General features: G+C 44.4%; 1 protein-coding gene across 1 annotated transcript; it reads right to left on the bottom strand.

The window, feature by feature from the left end:
- Positions 1-2,158: 2,158 nt before the first annotated feature.
- VAMP3 (vesicle associated membrane protein 3) lies at positions 2,159-12,055 on the bottom strand. Its single transcript, XM_049877794.1, has 5 exons — positions 11,915-12,055; positions 9,183-9,264; positions 7,600-7,758; positions 4,606-4,657; positions 2,159-3,614 (listed from the first exon to the last, which is right to left on the bottom strand). Coding segments are annotated over exons 1-5 (315 nt in total). The 5' UTR covers positions 11,917-12,055; the 3' UTR covers positions 2,159-3,594.
- Between the last annotated feature and the right edge of the window lie 1,300 nt (positions 12,056-13,355).

The raw sequence follows: 13,355 nt of genomic DNA, 5'->3' as shown, positions 1-13,355 counted from the left end.
TAAAAGCCAGGACACAATTCATCAAAGTCCTGTCCTACTGCAGTGATAACCTTGAAACAGATTTTACAGAAGTCCCTCCCTGAGTGGCTCTGATGAGTACAGCATCCCTGCTGACTGGCATTGGACAAGCAGTAAGAGCGATGAAAAAACTTTCAAGTCATTGAGATTTGAGGGAGGTTGGTTGTACAGCATGCCCCCAACTTATCCTGGGTGATACGGTGATCGAAAATATTACCCAGTCCAGTGGACGTACCTAGCTCAGACACTGGGTGGATGATGGTGCCACTCTCTGAGACAGACTATTATCAATGATAGGAAGAGGAGTGTAAGGCAGGGGAATGATTGATTCCGTTTTGGGTATGGTGAGTTGGAGAGGCCAGGAGTTAACAGTACATTAACAATTAATTATGAGAATACATAAGCTTGCCCTGGAAAAGTAAGTCCAGTGGGAAGAGAAGACCCTGCCCTGAGGAGCCCTAACGTTTAAGGGAGGGGCAGAGAAAGAGAAGCCTGATTACTGCAAAGAAATATTTTCCTTCAAAATCTTAAAATTGGCACCAGAAGTTCATACAGATTTCATTATATATAGGCCATGAATAGAAGGAACAATTCCACAGTTAGTTCTTTTCCAGAACACAGTAGTATTTCAGACAAGGAAAGCAGTGACCATCTATCTGAGGCTGGAGAAGTTGATTGGCTATACCAGAAATCTCCCAGTAGGATCTGAGGGGAAACTGGCATTTCATTGTAATCATAGGCCAAAGTCTACTTTCACCCTTCTTACATTAAGGCTGTGTCTTAGTCATCTAATGCTGCTACAACAGAAATACCACAGGTGGATGACTTTAACAAAGACAAGTTTATTCTCTCAAAGTCCAGTAGGCTAAAAGTTCGAATTCAGGGCTTCAGCTCCAGGGGGAGGCTTTCTCTGTTGGCTCTGGAGGAAGGTCCTTGTCACCAGTCTTCCCTTGGTCTGGGAGCATCTCAACATAGGAACTTCAGGTCCAAAGAATGCACTCTGCTCCCTGCAGCTGCTTTCTTGGTGATTTGAGGTCCCCATTCTCTGCTAGTTCCCTTTCCTTTTATCTCTTGGGAGACAAAAGGTGGTACAGGCCATACCCCAGGGAAACTCCCTTTACATTGGATCAGGGATGTGTCCTGGTGAGGGTGTTACAATCCCACCCTAATCCTCTTTAACATAAAATTACAATCACAAAATGAAGGATAACCACATAATACTGGGAATCATGGCCCAGGCAAATCAGTACACACATTTTGGGGGGACATAATTCAATCCATGACAGGTTGTTCCCTAGGGGTGGCAGATTGAATGCAAGTATGTTCAAGGGGAAAGAAGACAGAATCAAAATGAGAGACCTGTTTTTGGAGCTGCCATTCACCATCCACAGCCCAGGCAGGCGGCTATCTAGTCTACCATCCACAGGCCTGACTGCACATCGCTTTTGAAAGACCATATGTCTAGGTAATTCAATAGTCAAATCCTCGAAATTTTGGTAATCATGTGGAAACCAATCCCCACTCATCTAGTAGCCTGAAAAGCACTTTTCACCAGGGAGTGGTTTATTTCTACTCACTTGAGTAAGAGAAGACATTTTGTCCTACAACACAGGATAGGAGGAAATGGCACCTGGGAAGTGGACTCGTGAGAGTGGAGAAGAGACAGTGTAATCTGGGTGTTTATAAGGGAGAGGTGGGGAAAGCAGCAAGGAACACCATTTGTATGACTTGGTCCAGGGGCAGCTATTCTAGCTACCCCTCTACAAAGAACACAGGAGGCAGAATTATGTTTATAAACACTTTATTCAGTCCATTATAACGGGAAAGTTCCCAGCTAAGTGCACAGGTACAAGCGAGGTATCCTAGGTTAACGCAGGAGCCAGTGGGTTACATGGGACTCAACATTGAGGCCACCGAGAGAGCACCACAGTTCAGAGTCAGACCTGGCCAGAGACCCTGTGCTGACGACAGCTAATGTCCCAACACTGACAGCTGCTCCCTGCTCTCACTGTAAGGCAAGTCTTCAACATTACATCATTTTAGTGATGTTAGGGGACAGGTATTAAAGAAATGGAAGCAGTGTCCTGGGACACCTCAGCTGTTCTTGCTTTTAAGTCACATAATAGCTTATGAATAAGAATTTTAGAACATTCCAGTAACAATAGGCCACAGAGTGGTGAACCTCTGTGTGGCTCCCTTGTGCCCCCTTGCCTGTTTTCCTTCATACCTGCACTCCGGTCTTTAAGCTGCATGCCCTGAGGTTGGAAGTCTCACGGTACACAACAAAGGCTCTCAAATGGCAGCAGCTATTACCAAGCAGCAGCACCCTGTGCAAACAGTTTATCACATCAGGGTCTCTGGTTAGCTATCCTCTGTAAAAACCATCCACTCCCGACCGATGCCGAATTGAAAGCATAATTTAGAAGACTGATTTGGGAAGTGGAATATGGAGTAAAAATAGGAAACAAACTCCAAAAAGCAACTGTCTAAGAGGATTGGGCCAGATAGGGATCAAATGCATAGAGGGTCTTACTTGAAGCTACAGAGTTGTTTCTCACATAATTCTTGGAGTCCACAGCCAATAATCTGCAAACTGCTGGATAACACTGCCTATCTATGGTATGAGACGGACAGAATCTGGCACAAACCTCCTCCAGCTCCTGGGAAAACGCTGAATTGGAAGGGCAGTTACATCATCTACAGCATCTCAAAGGCAAGGATGGCCTGCCAAGACGTAGAGGCTTCGGCACAATATTACAGTTTTAATTTTGAAGGGCACCCTGAGTTCCATTTGGCACTTTTCTGCATTTATCTGTCAGGAACAGACTTACAGGACATTTACTGGGATTTAACTTTTTGGCAAAATAGAAACTTTGGTCATAGCCATAGTTCTGTAGACACAGTGCTTTTAAAGGGGTTATTATTTCTGACTAAAATACTATTTTTTAGCAAGTCATACAGAATAATAAGATAAACATCTTCATATCTAATATAAGAGCAAAAGTCCTTTACCAGCATCTTATTTTAAATTCAACAAATACACCAGTAATGCTTATAAACAGTAGTGGGTTCTTTTAGAGGGACTCAGAAAAATATCAAAATAAGGCACGGCCTGTTCCTTTCCCAGATTTAGGCTAGGTAGTAGTGTTCTTTCAGGAAGGCACAAGTCGGAAATCTGATTACACAAAGGTTTAAGATGTGGCTCTGAAGACAATATCATCTGAAGAGGGCAGCTAACTTGGAACACACTCCCTTAACTGGAATCAACAGGAATTAATCAGTGACAACGTTTCTTGTAGATTATAACACTTTGCAACTTTAGAAGTCCTCTTCATCAGCCCGTATGTAAATTTGTAAGGACACTGTACAAAATGTGGGCTAGACCGACCACAGTTCTAGTTTCGAGTGCATATTAAAAAAACAGAGGCACATTTCATAGAAATCAAACTTTACATTAACTAACCAAAAAATAATCATTTTAGAAATAACAGTAGATAAGCTTGATAACATAGCAGGTTGTAAGTCAAAAGTCTTAGAGAGGCTTCTTGGACAGCAGACTTGAGTTTCACGGGATATTCATGGAGAAAGACTCCACACTAATGAGCAGGGAGGTGGGGAAAATCAGGGGAAAAAAGCAGTTCAGACTTTTGGTGCAAATCCAGAATGAACATCAAATGCTAAAGTCTAAACAAATAGGTTTCCAACCACAGATGACAGAAATTTAACTTGGCCCATTTCCTCCTAACAACTTCTCTACATTCTATAGGAGACTATCAAAAGGGAGGATTCAAGTAACGGTACATCCTTGATAAAAGGAAACTTCCACTAACATCAATCTATCAGTGAAAGGAAGACATGTTTCTCTAAACAGTTCCCATATACTGAGCTAAAAATGGCAATGGATTGTTTCAGTAGTCATAATAATAGCATGTTCTATATTGGAGTCCCTGGGTGGTGTAAGCATTTAATGTACTCACTACTAACCAAGGCTGGTGGTTTGAGTCCACCATAAAGTGCCTCAGAAGAAAGGCCTGGCAATCTGAAAAATCAGCCACAGAAAACCCTATGTGGCACAGTTATACTCTGACACACATGGGGTCACCATGAGTCAGAATCATCTTGATAGCCACTGGTTTGGTTTTGGTTATACATTTATTATTATTATCATATGCCAGGTATCATCCTCAGGACTTTTTATATATTATTAATTTGGTACTCATAACAAGCATAGGAGGTAGGTATTATCATTATCCCCATTTTACGAATGAGGAAGCTGAGGTTCAGAGATATTAAATTACACGCCCTAAGCCACACTACAATCACTACACTGTACCACTTCTCATAAAAAGAAACAAGATGAAAATCTCTTCAAAGAGAAAAACTGATAAATCAGTGGAAATGAATACATTTCTCTTTCTTCAAAGGATTAATATCTACATCAAAAATTTCGGGGGGGGGGATCTCATCCCAACTGAAGCTGTGTAAAAATTTGCTAAAGAAATAGAAATTTCTTGGAATAAACTAACATTCATGGGAACCTTTTATTTGTTCATGAAACCCATAGAGAAGACTATTACAGTGACTCACCGATGATGATGATGATGAAGATAACCACAATGGTAATCCCAATTGCCCACATCTGTAACAAAACAGATTTCCATTCACATTTCAAAAGTGTGCTTGTTGAAGAGTATCAAAGAACAACATATTATTGTAGTCACTGAAAGATATTAAGGTGTACTACAATCTGAAATAATTCATCATTTCTAAAGCCTAAATTTAATGTTTTCAATTAGGGCTTGTAGGGTACTTACTTGCTTTTTGTAAGGTATTCAAGTGATCTGTGGTCCTGAGATAGGCATTTGTTTGTGTATACAAGTTTTCCATCTAAAGAAGGGCTACTAAACTTGTTCCATGTGTCTACAGGCATTACTTCTAAATGAGGAAGGGACAGCACATGTCTTTGGTGACTACATAAAAGCTGCTTAGGCCATGCCCCTTGTGTGGCTGCTTTCCACTCTCCTGGTCCTGCACACTGTGGCTTTCTAGAAGCTCCTTCCCTGGGCCCTAGGACCATTCACAGCACCACAGGCAAACAGACCAGTAATTCCAGCTGTGTCCTGTCAATCTGTGTCCCAGGCTCTGCTGGTGACGGAGGTCGGAAGGGGCTGATGTCTGTGACTGATTTTGAACATTCCTGTTTTGGGGACATGTTCCCAAGGTCAGCCACAAAACAGGGAGAATTCCTAGTTGGGAGGATAGTGAAATGGTATGCAGTCAATGTTTTGGACTCAGAGTCAAGTTTCCATGTGCCGAACCCACCTCTCAGATTCATGGAAGTCCAATATCTGTAGCTGTGGTGCCACAGATCACTTTTGCATGGCCTTTCTAGCCATGATCATATAACTTCCACCCAAGTGATTAGGCAGGACTGTGTGATAGGGTAATTGTGGTCCACTGAGGGGCTTGGTCAGTTTTGCCATCCTGCTGGGCGTGAAATGAGCCACCCTAGAGGTGGAAAAAAGAAGAACCCACCATCACCAAGGAAGAAGAGCCAGCATGTCTTTGGATCGGGGATCCCTGTGCTGAGAAACTCCTAGAATCAGGAGACAGAGAGAAAGAGAGAACTGTAACACTAATGGCAGTGAGAAGCGACAGGAGACTCAGTAGGAGAGACACAGCAGCCGGAGATGGCACAGTGGGCTTCCTGGCCCACCCAGAGAGAAAGCTGACAACCTTTGGGCAGGGACCTAGGGCCGGGGAGAGACATGCTGAGAGCACAGCTGGGAAGAGGCCGTCCTGATGGAGGAACTGTATCCTGGAGTATTCCTGACCCTGAATTGTAACCTGTTACTTCTGGAAGTACTCACTCATCTATGGCAAGAAATTTGGAAGAGAGCTACCTGGCCAAATGGCTGGCAGAGATCCCTATGTACACCTATTCCAAAGAAAGGTGATCCCACCAAATGTGGAAATTATCAAGTAATATCATTAATATCACACACAAGTAAAATTTTGCTGAAGATCATTCAAAAGCATCTGCAGAAGTATATTGACAGGGAGCTGCCAGAAATTCAGGCCGGATTCAGAAGAGGACGCGGAGCCAGGGCTGTCACTGCTGATGTCAGATGGATCCTGGCTAAAAGCAGAGAATTCCAGAAAGATGTTTACCTGTGTTTTATTAACTATGCAAAGGCATTCCACTGTGTGGATCATAACAAATTACGGATAGCATTGTGCAGAAAAGGAGTTCCAGAACACTTAATGGTGCTCGTGAGGAACCTGTACATAGATCAAGAGGCAGTTGTTTGGACAGAACAAAGCGATACTGCGTAGTTTAAAGTCAGGAAAGCTGTGCATCAGGGCTGTATCCTGTCACCATACTTATTCAATATGTATGCTGAGCAAATAATCCCAGAAGCTGGACTATATGAAGAAAAACAGGGCATCAGGATTGAAGGAAGACTCATTAACAACCTGCCTTACGCAGATGACATAACCTTGCTTGCTGAAAGTGAAGAGGACTTGAAGCACTTACTGATGAAAATCAAAGACCACAGCCTTCAGTATGGATTACATCTCAACATAAAGAAAACAAAAATCCTCACAACTGGACCAATGAGCAAAATCATGATAAACGGAGAAGAGATTGAAGTTGTCACAGATTTCATTTTATTCAGAGCCACAATCAACACCCATGTACGCAGCAGGCAAGAAATCAAAAGACATACTGCGTTGGGCAAATCTGCTGCAAAAGACCTCTTTAAAAAAGTGTTCAAAAGGAAAGATGTCACCTTGAAGACTAAGGTGCACCTGACACAAGCCATGGTGTTTTCAATCACCTCCTATGCACCTGAAAGCTGGAAAATGAATAAGGAAGACCGAAGAATTGACTCCCTTAAATTGTGGTGTTGGAGAAGAATACTGAATATACCATGGACTGCCAAAAGAACGAACAAATCTCTCTTGGAAGAAGTACAACCAGGATGCTCCTTAGAAGCAAGGATGGCAAGACTGCGTCTTACACACTTTGGACATGTTGTCAGGAAGGATCAGTCCCTGGAGAAGGGCGTCATGCTTGGTAAAGTAGAGTGTCAGCAAAAAAAAAGGAAGATCCTCAATGAGATGGACAGACATATTGGCTGCAACAATGGGCTTAAGCAAAACAACAATTGTGAGGATGATGCAGGACCAGGCAGTGTTTTGTTCTGTTGTACCTAGGGTCAATATGAGTTGGAACTGACTTGATGACATCTAACAACAACAACACTTCCCTAATAAGCCCTATAACCCTGAGTATGGTCTGTGAGTTCTGTGTGGCCATTGCAGTGAATTATCAAACCCAGAAGAGAAGTAGAAAGTGCTATGGGAGGAACAGTTGGTGTCAGAATTGGTGAAGATGGCAGACAGAGGAGGCATATCTGACCTCTCCCTCACAGGAATCAGCCTTAGGCTGTTATCTTGATTCTCCTTCCCAAGTGTGAAGTCAGAAGAGGTCAGACACCATCCCCACGCCGTTTTGTACAGTAGCCTTTGTCTAGCCCTGAGAATGAGAGGGTGACACAGTGTAAAGAGGATTACCTTGCAATTCTTCCACCAATATTTCCTCTTCAACTTGGCAGCACTTGTTTCAAACTGGGATGCTCCTGCCTGCAGCGCGTCTGCACGATCGTCTAGCTCAGAAAGCTTTTGATCTCTTTCCAATACCTTGTCCACGTTGACACGCATGATGTCCACCACCTACATGGAGATGTTCACACTACATTACACAGAAAGAAATGGGGAAAAAAAATTTCCAATAAAATCCACCAACAGTTTTTTTTCAGGTCAGCACGTTATTACCTTGGGCCAAACTTTCATTAAATGGGGGGAGAAGGGGGAAGGGGAAATTTGATTTTGTAGAAAAATAAACGTTTCAGGAAGGACAGAATTAGATTGGGTTTTTTAGCTTGAAAATATGAAATTTATAAAAGAAACAATCAAATCAAAACATTACTATATGATTTAATGAGTATCTAGCACAGCTTTAGCTTTGCTTTTTAAGGTGGCTAAACATTCTGTCGTACACATGGTTGCTGTAAGTCGGAACAAACTCAATGGCACCTAACAACAACAAAAAGTGCAGAATGGCTGAGCTATCTTTGTTGGACAATAACAGTCTGAATTTCTCAAGCAATATTCTGTCGTGGTTACGCACATAGAGCATGTAACAAAAGATGCTGTGATGGTCCTCCAGCTCAAGAATTCTACAAATACAGATTTGTTGGGCTACACCAGTTTGTTGGTATCTGCCTGCTATGTGTCAATGGGCAGCAGTCAGGGACGAATTCTGCAGGGGCCTGGTCCGGTTAGGTAACTAGTAAACCCTAACGAAGCATTTTGATCGATAATTTAGTCAGAAAGATTGGTCCCGTCTTGAGCAATTTGAAGACCTAATCCATAAAATTCTATAAACTTGTTTTACAAAGTGGTTCTTAGGGAACATTCTCAGGGAGGAGTCTGTTTGTTTTATGATGTGTTTACAGTTATAGGAAAATAAGAATGAAGCTAGGAAGAATCTGACTTCTGCTTAGAACAGGGCTTCTAGACTACAGGGGGGCAAATTTTTGCTACGTTTGTGATACTACCAGGAGCTCTGGTGGCACAACAGTTAAGCACTTGGCTGCTAACTGAAAGGTGGGAAGTTCAAACCCATCCAATGGCTCTGAGGGAGAAAGGACCTGATAATCTGCTTCAGTAAAGATCAAAACCCATTGCTGTTCAGTTGATTCCGGCTCATAGCTACCCTATACAACAGAGTAGAACTGCCCTAGAGGGTTTCCAAGGCTGTAATCTTTACAGAAGCACACTGCCACATCTTTCTCCTGCAGAGCAGCTGGTGGGTTCAAATCGCAAACCTTTCATTTAGCAGCTGAGTGCTTAACCACTACACCACCAGGGCTCCCCTGTAAAGATTATAGCCTAGGAAATCCTATGCTGCAGTTCTTCTCTGTCACATGGGGTCACTATGAGTCAAAATGAACTCAACGTCACCCAACAACAAATGATACTGTCAATATGTACTTTACATCTATACTTTTATGATACTTTTTCTAAACAGAATTATCTCCAGAGTGCTCCCATGCCTGTTTAAAATGCATGTTTACAGTATTTCAGAGCAATACCTCATCCACTTGGTTTTGTGTCTGCTGCAGTCTTCGATTACTGCCAGAGGCAGCGCTTGAACCTGCAGGCACACCTGTAGACCTAAAATATAAAGGCGCAAGCATGAATAAATTATGATTTCAAATACATTTTTGTAAGTATAAAGATTTTATTCCAGGATCTCAGTGTTAACAATTTCTTACATCAGAACTAAAGTTAAAAAAAAAAAGTCCTTCCTGCAGTAATGAACAAAGGTTTCGATAGGCATTTCTTCTAATTCCTCTCTAACTTCCAAGATTCTCCCACATGTTAAAAGTGAACAGGGTCTAACGCCAAGTTTTAATAGGATCTACTTTGCACCACTGAAGTACCTGATCCCAAGATAGGTTAAAGTGTACTTTCTAATTTGTTATTATTTGTTTTAAAGCACACATCTGCCTTAAATGTACTTAGTACTCTTCTGATCTTTTCACTGGGGCAAGAACTGTTCTCATAGTTAGGAACAATTATAAAACGAATGCCCTTTCGCAATACAAAGAAATGGATTCATTTACAGAAACAGGGTCCTCTCTCAGAAACATACTCAGGTTTTAAAACTCTCACTGAATGCTTTATTCCTATCCATGCGGCTCTTTTCTGATCGCTCTGTCTCTGAAGTCCTTAACGTCTCCATTACCTGGTTGGCATTGCTTTGCCTCCCCTAATAGATTGCAGGCTCCCATGTCTTAGTATTCTACTCTATGAATCCAAGACACCACCTAGCATGTGGCTTGCATAGGGTAGCCACTGATTTATTGATTGGACAGATAATTACTGAATATCTGTTGTTGTCAGATGTCATCAAATTGATTTCAACTCATAGCAACCCCATATAAAAGAGAACTGCTCCATAACCTTTTCAAGGCTGTAATCTTTACAGGAGCAGATCACCAGGTCTGTCTCCTGAGGGTTCAAACTATCAACCTTTCAGTTAGCAGCCAAGTGTTTAACCATTCATGCCACCAGGGCTCCCTGTTTTGAATACCTACCATGTGCCCAGGAAGAAGTACAACCAGAATGCTCCTTAGAAGCAAGGAGGGTGAGACTTTGTCTCACATACTTTGGACATGTTATCAGGAGGGATGAGTCCCTGGAGAAGGACGTCATGCTTGGTAGAGGGTCAGAGAAAAAAAGGAAGACCCTCAATGAGATGGACTGACACAGTGGCTCCAACAACGGGCTCAAGCATAGCACCAATTGTGGGGATGGCGCAGGACCAGGCAGTGTTTCATTCTGTTGTGCACAGGGTCACTATGAGTTGGAACTGACTCGGCGCCACCTAACAATAATAACCACCATGTGCCAAAGACCAGGGATATAGCAGGTCCAATCCCTGCCCTCACAGAGTTTAGTGTCTGGCAGATAACAGCTAAGGACCAGGCACTAGTCCTCATAGGCCCTCTCACTTAATTCTCCTAAGTGTTTAAGGAGGATATGATTATTACCCCTATTTTCTATGAGTAGAGTGAGGTTTAGAAAGCCAACACAGCTGGTTGTAATGAAGCTTGTGCTTAAGCCAGGTCCTGTATAATTCCACAGATCTAGATCTTAACCACCATGATCTATTGGCACAGCAGCCTCAGCAGGAACATTCTACAGAGTGGTGTCCCCAGTTCCTAGGAGGAAGAATTCCTTTTTACCTCTGTGGGTGAGCAATGAGCCAGGTGGGAGAGGGATCAAGGGTCCCTGGGATTCCTAACAACTTGGATTCTCTGAATGATATCACTGAAAATGCTGTGTTTTCAAGGGCTATCACAACAGTGTTGTTGTTATTGTTAGGTGCAGTACAGTCAGTTGTGACTCATCACGACCCTATGCACAACAGAAGGAAACACTGCCCGGTACTGCCCCATCCTCACAATTGTTGCTATGCTTGAGCCCACTGTTGAGAGGTTCATCTTCCGGCACTACATCAGACAGTGTTCCACGGCTATTCATAAGGTTTTCACTAGCTAATTCTTTTCAGAAGTAGGCTGCGGGGTCCTTCTTCCTAGTCTGTCTTAGACTGGAAGCTCAGCTGAAACTTGTCCGCCATGGGTGACCCTGCTGGTATTTGAATACCAGTGGCATAGCTTCCAGCATCACAGCAACACACAAGCCCTCACAGTACACAAACTGACAGTGCTTTTGCTTAAAAAGGTAGAACCATAGCCAAGTTATCTTTCCAAGTTCAGCTCTTATCTTTCCAAGTTAAAGAAACAGCACTTTTGCCCTTATGAGCTGCTCTGGTACTCAGGCTGTAGGTGCCTCAAGACAGGGCCGAGGTCCTTTCCCGTGCAAAATCCGGAGCCCAGCACAGCGCCTGCCAGAGAGAAGGCGCTCAGGGAGGGTAGTAGTCGCGCCACTCCTCTTAGGGACCTTCCAGGGGAAAGAACCGAAGAGCCAAGGGTCGAGGCCAGGAAGGGGTGGGGTGTCTTGCGGGAGGTGGGGACAGGTAGTCTTTCTCCAGGAAATCCCGGGGTCCCCGCTCTCGCCTCTTCCGCGTCGCCCGCCGGGCCCTCCGGGCAGTCGGCAGCGCCGCGGGGGCTGGGCTGGCCCGGCCGGTCCGCAGCCGGCACCCCTGGGCCACCGCCCATCCCAGGCCTCGGAGCCCCCGCGCTCGCGGCCTCGGCCCGCGTCGGAGCCGCGACCGGGGACAAGCCCTGAGAGGCTCCCAGCCGCAGGCCGCCGCCGCGGGATCCGAAGCCACTCCGCGTCCCGTCGCGTCACTTACATTTCGGCGGCAGTAGAGACGGTGGGCGAAGGTCGGCGACAGCAAACAGCCGAGACCACAGCCGAGGAAAGGGGCGGGGCTGTGGGTGGTGCGGAGGCGATGATGTCACCAGGCGGGGCCAGGCGGGACGCGGTGGCGCCAGCGCGGCCGCGGAGGGCGCGCCGGAAGTGGGCGGGGCGCCGCCGAGGGGTGGGATCTGAGCGAGGCTTCCACGCCCACGGCGAGGCCGCCGGACGAACTGTTACTGGGTCTTAGGGAACTAAGCTGCTCTGAGTCGTAACGTGCATGTCAGTAAGCGGGGCTCCCTCTCTCCACGCCGCCCGAGCTGACGGGAGAAAAATGAGAACGACCGAGTCCGCGGCGTGGTCAGTACACGTGGTCTGGCCGGCGGTGCATTAGGCACTGAAGAGACTGTTATTGGAGTAAGTGTGGGTGGGCGCTCTATGTGATTCTGAGCCCGTGGACCATTTTTCTGGGCCGATGTGCTCTGCTTATCGTCCCAGATTAACTTAGTGGTCTTGGGGACGCCACCTTTTCCGAAAGTTTAGAATGAGATAGGAAGTTCATTTGGGGTATTTGTTCACAGGCATCGATTGGGTTAGGCTCCCTCTCTTCATGTATTCATACGTGACACTGTCATTGCACATATCATATTATGGTTTATGGGAGCTTTGGCATCAGGGACAGGTGTCTTTATTTCTGTATTCCTAGGGCCTAGCACAGAGTAGGCCCTCAAACTTTCGGTTGAATGGAAGGAGGCACAAGTCTGCAGTAAGCTACTTTGTAATGTATTTTAAGTTGCTACGGGACACGGGACCTACTCCTAAAAACACAATCTTTGTCCTACATTAAAAAAAAAAAAAACACTACAATGCATCAACTAGAGGATCCATTAGTTATAAGGTGAAAAATAAAATATTTAAATATTGAATTGTCTCGTCGACCTCTAATTTGGATGGCTAGAATTTGCAAAGGGAAATATTAGTGTATATTAGAATAAACGGAGCCCGGGTGGCACAGTGGTTAAGAACTTGGCTGCTAACCAAAAGGTGATAAGTTTGAATACACCATCTTCTCCTTGGAAACCTTATGGAGCAAGTTCTAGTCTGTCCTGTAGGGTCACCATGAGTCAGAATCAACTTGACTGCAATTTCTTTTTTTTTAGAATAAAGAGTGTCACAGATGACATGGGATTTAAGTTGGTTAAGTAGCTAAAAGGAGAACTTTGCAGGCAAGGGATGAATACAAACAGACAATAGTGGAGGGAGCATGGTGAGCACAGACCAACCAGAAGGTGCAGGTTGGGGCCCAGGTGGAAATAAGATTGAATCAATTGTGAACGTAAGCAAAAAAAAAAAAAAGTCACTTAAATGCAGTGGGCTTTGGAAAGCCACTGAGGACTCACAGGGTGGGGAGGCCTATGATGCAAAATTTGGTCTGG

Source organism: Elephas maximus, chromosome 3 (assembly GCF_024166365.1).
Source record: "Elephas maximus indicus isolate mEleMax1 chromosome 3, mEleMax1 primary haplotype, whole genome shotgun sequence".
Taxonomy (NCBI): domain Eukaryota; kingdom Metazoa; phylum Chordata; class Mammalia; order Proboscidea; family Elephantidae; genus Elephas; species Elephas maximus.
Note: the sequence above shows the minus strand (reverse complement) of the source record. Positions and strands in the feature narration are given on the sequence as shown.

What these genes read in the sequence shown, in the direction of transcription:
- VAMP3 (XM_049877794.1), bottom strand. An exon ending in CACAAAACCAAGTGGATGAG is followed by an intron (nt 7,759 to 9,182) that starts GTATTGCTCTGA and finishes ATCTCCATGTAG; the next exon opens with GTGGTGGACATCATGCGTGT. An exon ending in ATTGGTGGAAGAATTGCAAG is followed by an intron (nt 4,658 to 7,599) that starts GTAATCCTCTTT and finishes GTTTTGTTACAG; the next exon opens with ATGTGGGCAATTGGGATTAC.